The sequence below is a fragment of the Saccoglossus kowalevskii genome, chromosome 13 (assembly GCF_978046115.1).
Source record: "Saccoglossus kowalevskii chromosome 13, keSacKowa6.1, whole genome shotgun sequence".
NCBI lineage: Eukaryota > Metazoa > Hemichordata > Enteropneusta > Harrimaniidae > Saccoglossus > Saccoglossus kowalevskii.
This window is the reverse complement of record NC_140653.1, coordinates 17,363,553-17,377,810: the sequence shown is the minus strand read 5'-3', so window position 1 is coordinate 17,377,810 and position 14,258 is coordinate 17,363,553. Positions and strand designations below refer to the sequence as shown.

The 14,258-nt window shown below is 34.1% G+C and overlaps 2 protein-coding genes and 1 long non-coding RNA gene across 4 annotated transcripts in view; 1 reads left to right on the top strand and 2 right to left on the bottom strand.

Moving 5' to 3' along the window:
* The window catches only part of LOC100366358 (C-myc promoter-binding protein), a 77,835-nt gene extending 76,156 nt beyond the window's left edge, over positions 1-1,679 (bottom strand). The window contains exon 1 of the mRNA XM_085506994.1: positions 1,533-1,679. The gene's annotated coding sequence lies outside the window, so the exon portion shown is untranslated. The remainder of the gene's footprint in view (positions 1-1,532) is intronic.
* A 4,661-nt stretch (positions 1,680-6,340) lies between these two features.
* LOC146735042 (uncharacterized) lies at positions 6,341-13,584 on the top strand. The gene is made up of 2 exons (XR_014931397.1): positions 6,341-6,440; positions 13,161-13,584. It is a non-coding gene; the product is annotated as an uncharacterized LOC146735042 (long non-coding RNA).
* Positions 7,932-14,258, bottom strand: part of LOC100379017 (FERM domain-containing protein 5-like) — a 47,206-nt gene continuing 40,879 nt past the window's right edge. The window contains exon 12 of one of the 2 annotated variants that reach the window (XM_085506993.1): positions 7,932-13,525. In XM_085506993.1, the coding sequence (XP_085363119.1) occupies positions 12,849-13,525 (677 nt within the window). In that variant the 3' untranslated portion in view covers positions 7,932-12,848. Of the gene's footprint in view, positions 13,547-14,258 lie in introns of both variants that reach the window. The other variant, XM_085506992.1, reaches the window with a different exon arrangement.

Sequence of the window (14,258 nt, the reverse complement as noted above, 5' to 3'; positions counted from 1 at the left end):
AGAGGTTTAAAGGGGGCTACGCAATGTGACAGCTGAGCTAAAAAGAATGATGCACACGTTCACTCACTGATGTCAGATCATTATCCGATTTACAAACTCATTATTTCTCAAAATTACGTAATCTTACTCAGAATAATCTTTGCCCGAATGCCTTGGTGACCTTGGAAAACTACAATTACCATATTGGTTGCATTGAGACATTTGTCATTCATTTATCATAGTATGCATTTTAATTCGCTATAACTACAGTGTAATAGACTTCAAATAACAGCAAAGCACATTAATTTTTTTTAAATCACATGTTTGACTAGTCATATGTATATTCAATGCATTAATTGGCAGATACTATGTTCCAATAAATAATGAGCCATAAAGTATTATTAGAATATGAACATGTGTATATGTGCTTTCTATATATTATTTGAATCCAAATTTCAGCCATTTACGTGTATTTACAACTGATCATAACCACCAAGTCAAGGAAAGATAAAACGCCTGATACAAACATAAACTGGATACGAATGAAAATTACTTGAAGTTAACTCTATAACAATATGCAGATTGGTGGTCATTGCCAGCGCATGTTCACATTTCATTTTTAATAATATATAATGTATTTTACATGTACACACATTATGTAGATCGCATATTGAACAGAGTGCGAAACAATGACCAATCGTTACATGTTTTTTAAACATTTTTGCAGGGAAGTGAGATTCAAGTGATTTAATGTGGAATATTTACACCAAATTGCTGAATAATTAAATCTGAGCCGAAAGTATTGGTACAAAACTAAACAAAATGGCTGCCTGACATGACTCTGAACTCTGACATAGACGGATACTAGGAGAATATATAGCTGATTGCTGTAGTTAAGTATGGAACAGAAACAGACGGTTAATGAGAATGGTTCAGTTCAGACCTAGACACGATGGATGTGGTGGCTGACTATTAATGTTTTGCACACGTCATTGATTCAGAATGTCGTCGACAATCCCCCGGCTCTACCATGCTACAGTTCAAATAGCGGACATTGGCCGTCATAAAACTACGACACAGATAGGAAGATGCCCATGATAGCGCATCGTGCCATTATTGCACAGAAACATCATTCAGCGACCGTCTTTTTGTTGAAGAAAAGCTACACAATTTTGCAATACTGGGCACGGTAGCAAACTAGAGCTGTTTAGTATAACATTCAGCCCAAAAATCAACCCGGGTTACAAGAGTCTGCTATTAATCATGTGTAATTCTATTCACCCACGAGAACTCCTCTCAAGGTTACGCATAATTATTGAACCAGTGAGAGCCTGTAAGCAGTAAAACCAGATCCCTGACCTTCCAAATATAACCCAGTAATGAGTAATAATAAATAGAAGAGTTGCGAATTCCAAGCCAAAATCTAAATGCAAAGCTATTTAATCATCAACGTGTACAGCGTGCACGCATGGTCAGTGATTTTGTTTGCAACTACGCAGATGTATGTTTGAAATTCAAAAAACATGCTGAAATAACAAAAGGAGGGTACTTACATGCTTTAGAATAACCTTTCGGTGTTTAGTAGCAATAATGACGAGTTCATTTACGATATCTGGCGAGGAAAACCGTCGTGTAAACAATGAAACACGCATAAAAAATGTTGTGGTTCTTACGTTTTGTGCACATAATTTGCGCCGCCATATTGATTGGGCATTACCATTCCGCGTGAGGGGCGATGGCAAGTCGCGTCGCAGGCGAGCTATCGTGTAGACTATGTACCAAGGTGAGTCACAATTCAAAAAGTGTTGGAAATCGTTATAAATTTCAATTGTTTAGTTTTCAATTGAATCTGAAGTGTTACATTTTATGACAACATAAATAACTAATAAACATACACGAGATGTAATATATGTCCATTTCAGTAAACCGAGACCAACCTTCGAAATAATCTCTTGTGCAAATCGCAGTGTTACTAATAATAATTTGATTACACAACTGAATCATCAGAAGGTGAAGAGAATAACAAGACATAAATAAACAAATGTAATAAAAACAATAAAACTTAAAAAAAATAAAGACTAAAGAAATATCAAAATAAAAACTTCACTATTCTCACAACTTTTAATCAGGGGATTTATAGATAGTGTCTTTAAGGTATAGTGAAAGGGCTTTTGCATTTTTCATTACCTCAAGACAAATATCATCTGGTAAATTAGACTTGAGATCACAATCTTCAAAAAGTCTTTTCATTTCACTTTTAAAGAAAGGACATTTAAGGATAAAATGCTTCTCATCATCAAGAGAATTTATGTTACATCTTTTACATGTTCTGTCATCTAACAAAATGTTGGGATTTGTTCCTTCTCCCTAGTTCAATCTCTGGATTGTGATCACTGATTCTAAATTTACTTAACATTTTTCGAAGGTTGAAATTATTTATATTTTTCAAATAATTTTCAAACTAAAAATTTTCTTTAAATAAACAGTAAGTCCTCCATTTATTCCTTTCACCATCATTACTATTTGCTTTTGTTAATTGATTTTTCAAAGACAAAATATAATCATTTGTCAGTTTTAATTTAATTACTTTTGACAATTGATTACTGTTACTCACACGACATTTTTCTTCAATTTTGCTAACATCATCTTCCCCTAATATGTTGTCTACATGCTTAATCCATGTTGACTGTGATTTTACCGTTTCATTTAAAGCAGCCTTAAGGACATTGTTACCGGACAAAGTACTCAGTCTATACCAGTATTTAATTTGTGAAATTGAGGCCTTCAATCGAATAAGAATTCTGCCTAATTACACCTAATTCACCCATGATGCCTATGGTTGGGGTCACTTTGCTAACACCCAAAATAAAAATTTAGAACTGATTACACACCTGTTCCAAGTTGTTGAAATCATTTGATAATTCACAAGCCCAAATTTTAGACCTATACATCAAAATTGGCACAATCAATTGTTCAAATAATTTCAAGCACAGAACAGATTACCGAATTGAAAATAGTGCCTTCATAGCTTTATTTTAAGCATTGACTGGTTGTTTAAATTTGCCATTTGGACTAAAAAAAATCCCAGATATCAAAATTCCTTAACCAATGTAATAAGATGGTTATTCAACACAAAGTTATGTTTCTTTAAAAGACGGTTGTTTTTAGTAAAAACCATAACTTTTGTTTTTCACATTAACATTGAGATGCCAATTCGTACAGTAAACTTAAAGTTTGTTTAAACAATTTTGTAAACCATCTGCTGTCTCTGACATAATGACTAAATTATCTGCATAAAAAATACTATTAATAGGATTATTTTCAAGCATACTTGGTGAATCTTTTTTGTCACCAAATTGATCAGGGAGGTCATTAAACAAAATATTAAACAGAGTGAGAGAGATGTTACATCCCTGCTTAACCCCACAAGTGGAAGCAAACCCATCAGTAAAGCCATATGGTAATTTGATTTTGTAATTGATTTTGGTGTACATAGACTTAATAATATCATCAAAATTACCATTGATTTCCAAATTTTGCATTTTAAGAAATAAACCGTCTCTCCACACATTGTCAAATTCTTTTTTGAAATCAATGAAGCAGCAGTATAATTGTTTTGTTTTATCTTTATCACAACGGTATAATGCTTTATCAATTGCAGTTTTAATTGCAGATGGTAATTTGTGTGTAGGATATCTCATAAAATGGCGACGATATTGTCTTTCAATTATTCACAGATTCCATCATCAAGCTCCAATCGAGTCGCTTTTCATCGACTTCTAGGTTACTACATCGTACCAAAGTATAAATGTGACTATGATGTATATTACAGCAGCGATAGCATGCCACAGTTACGAATACAAATCGTGTATTCGTGGAGACTGTGTCCACAAAAATTTAAATACACCACAGGAAATATACATACACCATATATGCAGTGAAATATTCGTAGTCCAGAGAAAGAAAAACGAGAAAAAAATACTTGTTTTTTTTAAATGTCTGATTATATATATTTGTTGTATTATTTCTGTATCATTGGTTAAAATTTACTGTGCGTGATTTCAGTTTTGTTTTCCAAAATCTGGATGTGGGTTAACATTCCACCGTACATTTACACAATCATTATGATAACGTATGGTCGAAAATACGTATATTTAACAATACATTAGTAGTTTACTGCGGCCAAATACGAAGAAACGCTTTATTGCATTTTTATAGAAAATATTTTTTTTACTATCACATCCTGCAATACTTTTTCCCACTAATAATACACAAAAAATGTCTCCTATGCGTTTTTGTGTGCCTCCTTAATTATGACCCAAAGATGACGGTCCGTCATGAAATTCGACGTATTAAGTACATGTACTAGTATATTCTCCAGAACAATTGTAGGACGTTTCAGCCACGGGTGTCCACTTTTGTATTATTGTACCCATTTTACTTATCTTATGACTTTGTTTTTGACCCGAAATTATTTGACAATATTTAACCCTAACCATTCGCCTCTTGTATACTAAACACGTACTATTGTGATCTTGACCTTTGTCCTGGCAATATACCCAGGTCTTAAGAGTCGCATGGAAAACATGTGTGCCAAGTTTGAAGGCGCTTGCTGGAACGATGTATTTTTACAGTTTTTCAAATAGTTTTGAAAGAAACAATCCTGAAAAAACTATTTGACCCAACACTTTCATACCGTTGTCACGTGATTTTCACCCCCTGAGGGGAAAACAATACCAAGGAAATCTTAACCTCTGAGTATATTTCCTAGGGAATTGGCACCTCTTAGCATTTTAATTTCCTAGAAATCTACTCCCCCGCAGAGGAAGTATGCAGTATTACTGGCATCCTGACAACACATAAGACAAGTGAAAACAAAGACTGTGTTTCAGTTAAACGTACCATTTGTTAGTAAATAAATATAAATACATCGCTATTTGCGAACATAGATCTATAGGTCAATACAAACATATAATGGTATCAGATATTTTCCAACAACGCCGTGAATTCTAGAAAAAAATACAGCCTTTTCTTTTATTTGTATTCTTGATAACGTTGATCAAAAGTGTTTAGAAAATCTGACCATCTCTTGTCAGAAGATAGCGACATTATTATCGTCTAAGCCACTTCCACTGTGCCATTATTACCTGTATCGACATTTTCCGTACAGTTTACAGCGCACCAAAGAACTAGAATAAGTATGCGCAATGTGTTCTTGGTTTAAAATTGGTAAAAACAACAAACATCATTATGTTACTTTGAAAATCATTACCTATTATGTGTGTGTGTTCTATGTATTTTAAGATTGTTTTGAAAATAATGTTTTTTCATATTTTTAATATTTGAAGTGATTATATATTATTCAGTATTTTTCTTCTGGGAAAAAAACATATATTTATATTACTATGCAAATTTTGCCTGAAAGTCTCATTCAAAATGTAAGTCTGTAAAAAAACTGCTTGTCTCTTGAAATAGACATATAAAATTAACAATTGTATTAGTTCTTTTCATCCAGAGAGGCTCGTCAACTTGCGTGAGGACATGTTGTTACCTGTATTTCAGAGCTTCGTTCTATTATCGCGAATTGCTAAAAGAAACAATAAAGTTGACAAGCCCCCGTTCTTCCGACTGGTTTATTCTGCAGGAAATTCATTGCTATTAAATATTCATGAATGCCCACAGGTGGGCGCGGAAACACGTGCAAAATGAGGTGAACATGGTAAAGGTCACACTGCAGACATAACATGGTGGCAAGTTAAAATTCGAGTTTGTCGTAGTCGTCGTTTCTAATTCATCACAATTTGTAAAAAAAGTAACTCGTACTAGTCGTAGAATTAAAAAAAAAATCGGCTGCTACAACCAGCCGACGTCTTCTCGGTCAGAGATTAGTTGAAGAGACGTTGTGATTGGCTTAGATGATTGTCAATTAGAACATCATTAACATAATCACACGTTGAAAAATCGACAGGTTCCTGCAGTGTCGATAGAGGGCCATGCAGAATAAACCAGTCGGGGTGATTTCACAGTTACAGGAGATTTCGCGCTAACACCTCCATTTCGCGATTTTTTGTATTTTATTTGAACTACAAAAACAAATTAATCGCCCCGACTGCGCCAGACTACGTGGCAGTGAATATCACACGAAAAGAAAATATTCGTTGGAATTGTCATTTCCATTAAAATATTTCCGAAAATGTTAAATATGTAAATGACTGGACGTTGTGTAAACTTATTAGTCTATTCATACGCTTGATCACAGTCCCTCTAGACACGGTTACCTCTAGTATTCTGGCATTCAAGACCTAGGCTGTTTAGCGCCCCCAGACGACACCAACTACCGATAAGGCAGTCAGCAGATGGCGCAATAAATGTCATGAAGTAACCGAAATAACCGAGTAAGGATGCATGTAGTAGATTGTGGGAATTGACGGGCGAATCAAACGCTAATACATAATGTGAAGGTAAAATTTCAATTCACCCTTTCCATACTTCATTCAAGGCCATCGTGCGATCATGGTGGCAACTCTAATAACATTTTAAAGCGTGGTGGGTGTCGCGCAGCGCGTGTTCGAATTTCATGTAAAAAAACAATGTATTTTACACGCGTTGTATACGTCGCTATGAGTCCCATATCGAACAGGACGCCGCCCTATAAATTTCAGTATTTCGATCCTGATTGTTGATTGACTTGACTAAAAATGAATTGTTAGTGGGAAAAACAAATACATACACACACATAATTGCTGGCAAAGGTACTTCATTTATTTCTTTTTCTGATATTATGAACAAAATAATAAAAAAAAATTTTTTAAAAATTAAAATGCAAAAAAAAAAAACACTCCTTGGTAGAAGCTTAATCCAAACCAATTTGAACAGTTCCCTAAGAGTGAGTATGAGTTGGATGGTTGCCATGACGACAAATCACATCAAATGAATCAAATTACTGTATGTGACCTTACTCACGAAAATATTACCACCAATTGATTGAATCGATGAATTTGTTTAATAATTTGAATGCATCTTTGTTAACTGAATATTTTAGGCAATTAAAATTGAGCTTCTGCCTCTACATATCATGTTATAAGGAATTGTATTTGCATATCATGAATATGCAAATCTTGTTAGTAGCCAACCCTATTGTGAAGGGAATACCAAGTATTTTTAATAATACATAGATTCTGATTTTGTCATGAACTAAAAATATTACTTTGTCCAGTGATATAAAGTACAATGCAAATATATTGACTTAATGGTACGTACCAATAACTGCACCAGTATGTTGATTGTATTGATCGTTGTGTCATTATTATTATAAATCTAGATTTTGTCCTGCTTGCAGGCAGTCATAGTTCATTGAGAAATAACAGTCTGAAATGCCAGAGAAAAGATTCATGCCTGCACGATTTATTTGTTTATGATTCTTATTTTTTAAAGTAGGCATACATAATGCATTCATTCAGGTTTTTGCTGGCAGATAATTATAGTGTCTTGTTGATTTCTTTTTAATTCTTAAATATGAAAATCAACGCAGTTAATAACATGCACTATTACCAAAACATTCCAGTTACCTATTCAATGCACTTGAACTCTCGTTATCCAATGAGGTGGTAATATTTGTGGCATGTATTGTATTGTGGCAATACTGAGGGCAGAACAAATCAATGGAAACAATAGAAGCACCAATTGATTAGTCACCATGATGCGTCTTGCACTTTGTACAATTCAAGAGAAGTTAAAGGGGCTTACAAAATAGATATTTGCACAGTGCTAGGGGGACTTACAAAGGACAGTATTGTATAAGAGGAGTTAGGGAGGCTTACAAATTAGATATTTGCACAGTGAAATTCAAGAGGAGCTAGGGGGACTTACAAAGAGCAGTATTTGCACAGTGGAATTTAAGATGAGCTAGGGAGACTTACATAGTAGAGTATACAAGTAAGAATGGCACTCAATAATTTTAAAAAACACTTTTTTCATGTAAAAACTGAAAAACAGATTGTGAAAAATTACAAAAACTTTAGGCACTGATAAGGTACATTTGTGGGAAAATATAGATAACTTTTCACAAACATGAATCATGCAATAATATACAAAGATAAAAATTGTAATAAAAACATTCCATTTTTTTAATAAATAATGCACTTTAACGCAAAAAGAAAATATCATAAAGGCAGTCAAAATAGAGCCGCAACACTTTCCACTCACTTACTGACTTCTTTAGATTTGTATGAATCTGAACAGTATAGTTATCAAGACAAAAGAACATCTCCATCAATTTCAGTTTCCTTCATGATCATACCTACTCCGGAAACTAGATTAGATTTGTATGAATCTGAACAGTATAGTTATCAAGACAAAAGAACATCTCCATCAATTTCAGTTTCCTTCATGATCATACCTACTCCGGAAACTAGATTAGATTTGTATGAATCTGAACAGTATAGTTATCAAGACAAAAGAACATCTCCATCAATTTCAGTTTCCTTCATGATCATACCTACTCCGGAAACTAGATTAGATTTGTATGAATCTGAACAGTATAGTTATCAAGACAAAAGAACATCTCCATCAATTTCAGTTTCCTTCATGATCATACCTACTCCGGAAACTAGATTAGATTTGTATGAATCTGAACAGTATAGTTATCAAGACAAAAGAACATCTCCATCAATTTCAGTTTCCTTCATGATCATACCTACTCCGGAAACTAGATTAGATTTGTATGAATCTGAACAGTATAGTTATCAAGACAAAAGAACATCTCCATCAATTTCAGTTTCCTTCATGATCATACCTACTCCGGAAACTAGATTAGATTTGTATGAATCTGAACAGTATAGTTATCAAGACAAAAGAACATCTCCATCAATTTCAGTTTCCTTCATGATCATACCTACTCCGAAAACTATTGTCAGCAGTTTTGAGGGAGGGGTAGTTATTAATAAAAATGTCTCACACTGGAAATTTATGTTCTACAAAATAATTTATAGTAAAATTTATAGAAAAGCGCACCAGTCATATTTATTTTAACAAATTTTCATTGTTGATTCAAAACATGGATGTCAGTAATTCTCTAAACCAAAGGCACTCAGGAATAAAAATATTAAATTTGAAAAGGGGTACTTAATTAACCAATGATGCTATAACACTTTGAGGTAGCCAAGTAAATTTACTTAAACTGTCGTCTCTATACTTGGGGCAAGAATATTAATTTTAATTAATTTTGGAATTAATTTTCGCTGAAAAGATTTTTTTGGTGTTTTGTATGGAATTTATTTTGACGAGTTGAATGTTAAATATAGGAAAAAAAAGTTACATTCCCTGGATTTTGTTTTCACTGAATCATTCATTCAGCAAAAATTAATTCCAAGCGAAAATAAAGTATTTTACAGTATATATTCTGCTGGATTAGGAAACTTTGACGTAGCAAAGACAGAACCTATAGTCTATAGAAGGTAAAACACACAGAACATGATGAGTTAATTCAGTTATGACAGGTCAATAATTTCTGATTCTTTGATTGGTTGTTAATAGCAGGTGTTTTGTTGGGTATCCAATGAAAGACACTTAAACCTCACTCTACCAGGTGTGTGGGATGAATTGGTCATTTTACACACCTCTGCACCACTGATTAAAATAAAATGCATGCGCCCAACATGTGACCAGTCAAATCAAAGACGATTCTGTTCAAAGCATTCTTGGTATGCATGCATATTGCTGTGCTGTTAGTGAATTAATAAACACTCCGCATTCTAAAAAAATATTACAAAACACAAAACTGTAAATGAGCTAAATGTAATAAATTATTTTCAGAAATGTGTCATTTTTATCCTGTCGGGGTAACCAACTGTTTTGATCCACTGGGTAAAACAGTTCTATATTGCCATTTGGAAATTCAATCATTTTAAAAATAAAAAAAAATAATTTATTACCATCCTTAACTTCTATATTAAATATAAGTCATCTGTACATTCCAAATAAATGAGTTGGGATCCATCATATTATCAAAGGCTTAAGGATCCCCAACTCTTGAATCAATAGTAAGAAGGGGATCTCCCAGGCTGATTATTAGTAGCCTAGGGAGTCTGCTTATAAATATTTTGCATTCGAGGGACCACCCATCTCCCAGACTGATTATTAGCAATCCCCTTATAACATATTTGTATTTTACGGATCTCCCAAGCTGATTATTAGCAGCCTAAGGAGTCTTCTTATGAATCTTTTGCATTCTAGGGATCTTCCAGGCTGATTATTAGTGACCTAGTGATCTCCTCAATCATTTGTATCCTAGGGATCCCCCAGGCTGATTATTAGCAGCCTAGGGAGTCTCCTCATATATCTTTTGCATTCTAGGGATCTCCCAGGCTGAATATTAGTGACCTAGTGATCTCCTCAATCATTTGTATCCTCAGGATCTCCCAGGCTGATTATTAGCAGCCTAGGGAGTCTCCTTATATCTCTTTTGCATTCTAGGGATCTCCAAGGCTGATTATTGTTGACCTAGGGATCTCCTTAATCATTTGTATCCTCAGGATCTCCCAGGCTGATTATTAGCAGCCTAGGGAGTCTCCTCATATATCTTTTGCATTCTAGGGATCTCCCAGGCTGATTATTAGTGACCTAGTGATCTCCTTAATCATTTGTATCCTCAGGATCTCCCAGGCTGATTATTAGCAGCCTTGGGAGTCTCCTTATATCTCTTTTGCATTCTAGGGATCTCCAAGGCTGATTATTGTTGACCTAGGGATCTCCTTAATCATTTGTATCATAGGGATCTCCCAGGCTGATTATCAGTGACCGAGGATCTCCTTAATCATTTGTATCCCAGGGATCTCCCAAGCTGATTATTAATGACCTAGGGAGTCTCCTTACAAATTATTTGTATGCTAGAGATCTCCCAGGCTGATTATTAGTGACCTAGGGATCTTCCAGGCTGATCATCAGTGGCCCAGGGAGTCTCCTTATAACTCATTTGTGTCCTTGGGATTTCCAAGCTTAATAATTTGTAATTGTAGTATTCCCAAGCTTAATCTGTAATAAGCTAGGGATCCCCAGGCTTAATGTGCACAAACCTAGGGATCCTCAGGTTTAATCATTAGTAACCTTGGGTCACCCAGATCCACACATTTGTCACTTTTCCTCATAAATAATTAACGGGGAAAATTAAATTAAAAATGTGTTTTCATCGATAAACATTGAAAACACTTGTCTTCATAAAATAAAAACTGAAGATATGAAATAATCCACGTTGGCGTTACCTCAGGCTTAACCATTAGTAACCTAGGGGGTAACCCAGGTCCATTCATTTGTCACTTTCCTCATAAATAATAAACGGGGAAAATTAAATTAAAAATGTGTTTTCATCGATAAACATTGAAAACACTAGTCTCAACAAAACAAAAACTGAAGATATGAAATAATCCACGTTGGCGTTTTTTCTTTGGCAGTACATGACACAAAAATGAAAACAAACAAATTAATAAAACAAATGTTCACATTCCAATAAATAAACTGGTAAGTGTAAATTTCTATCGTATTAGTAGTAAATGACATCTTGTAAAATATTGCATTCATTTCAAAGTGCAACGTGACATTAGTCAGTTGGAAAAAAAATGTCTGAATAACTGTCTGGAGTTTACTTCTCATGGATTTTGTTACACAACTTGCATCAAACAAATATACGTCACAGATTATTTTGTTATTACTGCAAATCTGTCACCTCACATTTTACTAACCAGTAAACCACAAATTGAAACCAGACAACTCTGGCAAAATCTGTTCCAAAGTGAACACAAAACAAAAGAAAATTGTGCAGAATCTTTTGAAAGTGTGTTGAGGATAAAGACAAATGTTGAATAATTTTGATAAACTTTGATAAATAAAAAGTAGTTTTTCGTCATCAAAATTCATAACTTCAGAGATGTATACTGGTGAGTAAAACAGACTAATCTGCATAATGATAGAAAGTGCTACTAATTGTAGCACCAGATTAAAGCCAGATCATGATATATCATTGTTTGATGGAAGTTATTGGTTCTTAATTGTTTGATATGGGATGTATTACGTGTACAAAATTAAGCGTCTAAAACACAGACACACCAAATAGTATAATGAGTGTACATCAATATTAACGGTATACATTCTCATGGAGATCAATTTTAAAAAATACAGGGGTGAGCCAATCAATTTTGTGGAATTTTGTGGCCCCCTGGATTCTAATTGACAAGTGATTTCTGTGGTCCTGGTATGTATCTGTTATGGTATCTAAAAGTGCAATAAATGAACGAATCCAAATTATTTTTTACTGTGTTGACTGTATACACTTGATGAAGTCATTGAACTATTCTCAGAGATGCATATATCTGTTTATTTATCTCTAAAATTATAGACATCCAAAGTAAACCACATGCAGTCCCGCACCTTGGACGACTGGATTTGCACACCCCTGAATAAGCGTCTATCATTATTAATAGCCAATTCAAAGCATGATAAAAAACTGAGTGTGTGTGAACTTCATGATATGAGAGCAATGAAGTGTTTTTTTTTAAAAAAAGTTAGGCTTTCAGTGGTACAGTATCAGTGCTGTAACGGTTGAATTTCATTTATAAATCTTGTAATATAATGTTTAAACGCTACTGACAATCACGATGAAACGATTTCCCTCAGTTACTTGTGAAATATTATTACATGAGAGAGTCTTCGTTTCCGTATCGTCAGTCTCACAGAGTAGACTTATAGTAAACTCTGCTTAGTTGCTCTAACTATAGAGGGCGCTGTCTTTGTTAAAGTAATTCTATACGTAGGGTAGTTTTTGTAACATGCAGTATTAATAACAAGGCAGTAAAAAGGATCTCCACAAGATACAAAATTCAACATTTTTTTTTAAATGGATTATTCTCCTCAGCTTTGATATATTCAAATCCCATTTGAGCTTTTTCAACGGCCCAATGGTATTTGTCGACGACCCAATGTGACTGATCAATGAGCCAATAAGACTGCTCTTCAGCCCAGTGGGCTTGCTTGACCACCCATTCTTTGGAGGGTTGATAATAATTTTCCAAGAGGAAAGGCACGTAATGCACATTCAGGACCTTCCATTGCTTGAATGCCCACCTTCGAAACGGAATATAGTATAATTCTTTGATCTCTCTCACTTCAGGGATTCTTCGTATTTCATCTAGGTACTCATGTTGAATTTGTGTCTCCATGACGATGATCACCAAGGCGAGGGATACCAAGATGAGAACATTAAAGAAAAGAAGGAGCATCTTGATGCAAGTCATACACTTGGAAGATGGACGGACGGGTTTCTGTTTTACTTGTTCAGGCTTCTTTGTCTGCAGACATTCATCTTTAACTTCATGCTTTTCGTTTTCTTTGTTACGTGGAGGTGGTGACGGCAGTGATGAGTTATCAAACTCTGTCTGGTCCAGGAAATCCACTTCCTTGCCATCGGTCACAGGTTCATTGTCAGCCAGGTCAAAGGTTTCATTGTACACCGGGATATTTGTGTCGTCATCCGTATGTGCTGGGGTCGAATGTTGGGCTGGATTAGACAAAAAGAAATCTGCAAAAAAATAAACAAACAACAATTAGTATTGTAAACATTATTTGTCTTTGTACACCACAGGAATTCTAGAAGACATCTTCAGTACGGTATTTATCAACACAACACAACATGATTTAAAACATTAATGAAGCTTATTTTATTATGTCACAGTACAGGTCTTGGAAAATCACACATATTATATTAAAGATACTTAGTACAAGATGCTGGATTGGTCAAAAACTCACACATGAATAAGAAGATCTATGATTGGCCAGATAATCAAGTACAGTTGTACAAGAACTCTGTTTCGTCAGAAAACTAATATTACTATCAGAATTTCACAAAAAGTGGATTAGCATAACAGAGTAAAAGATGTTTGTGATAATATTAAATAAATAAATAAATAAATAAATAAATAAATAAATAAATAAATAAATAAATAAATAAATAAATAAATAAATAAATAAATAAATAAATAAATAAATAAAAGAGAGCTGTGATTGGTCAGAAAACCATACATTAACATATGAAATATATTTAATTGGTTAAAAAACAAGACTAATTGACTGTACAATGCACATTAGTACAATATCTCTGGTTGGTCTAAAGATTGCCTATTACTACGATACAAGTCATGTGATTGGTCAGAAAATTGGATTTACATGTACACTGTATGCTGATTGGGTATCTGTAATTATTCCTATCAGGAACATGTTAGTATAAATATCAA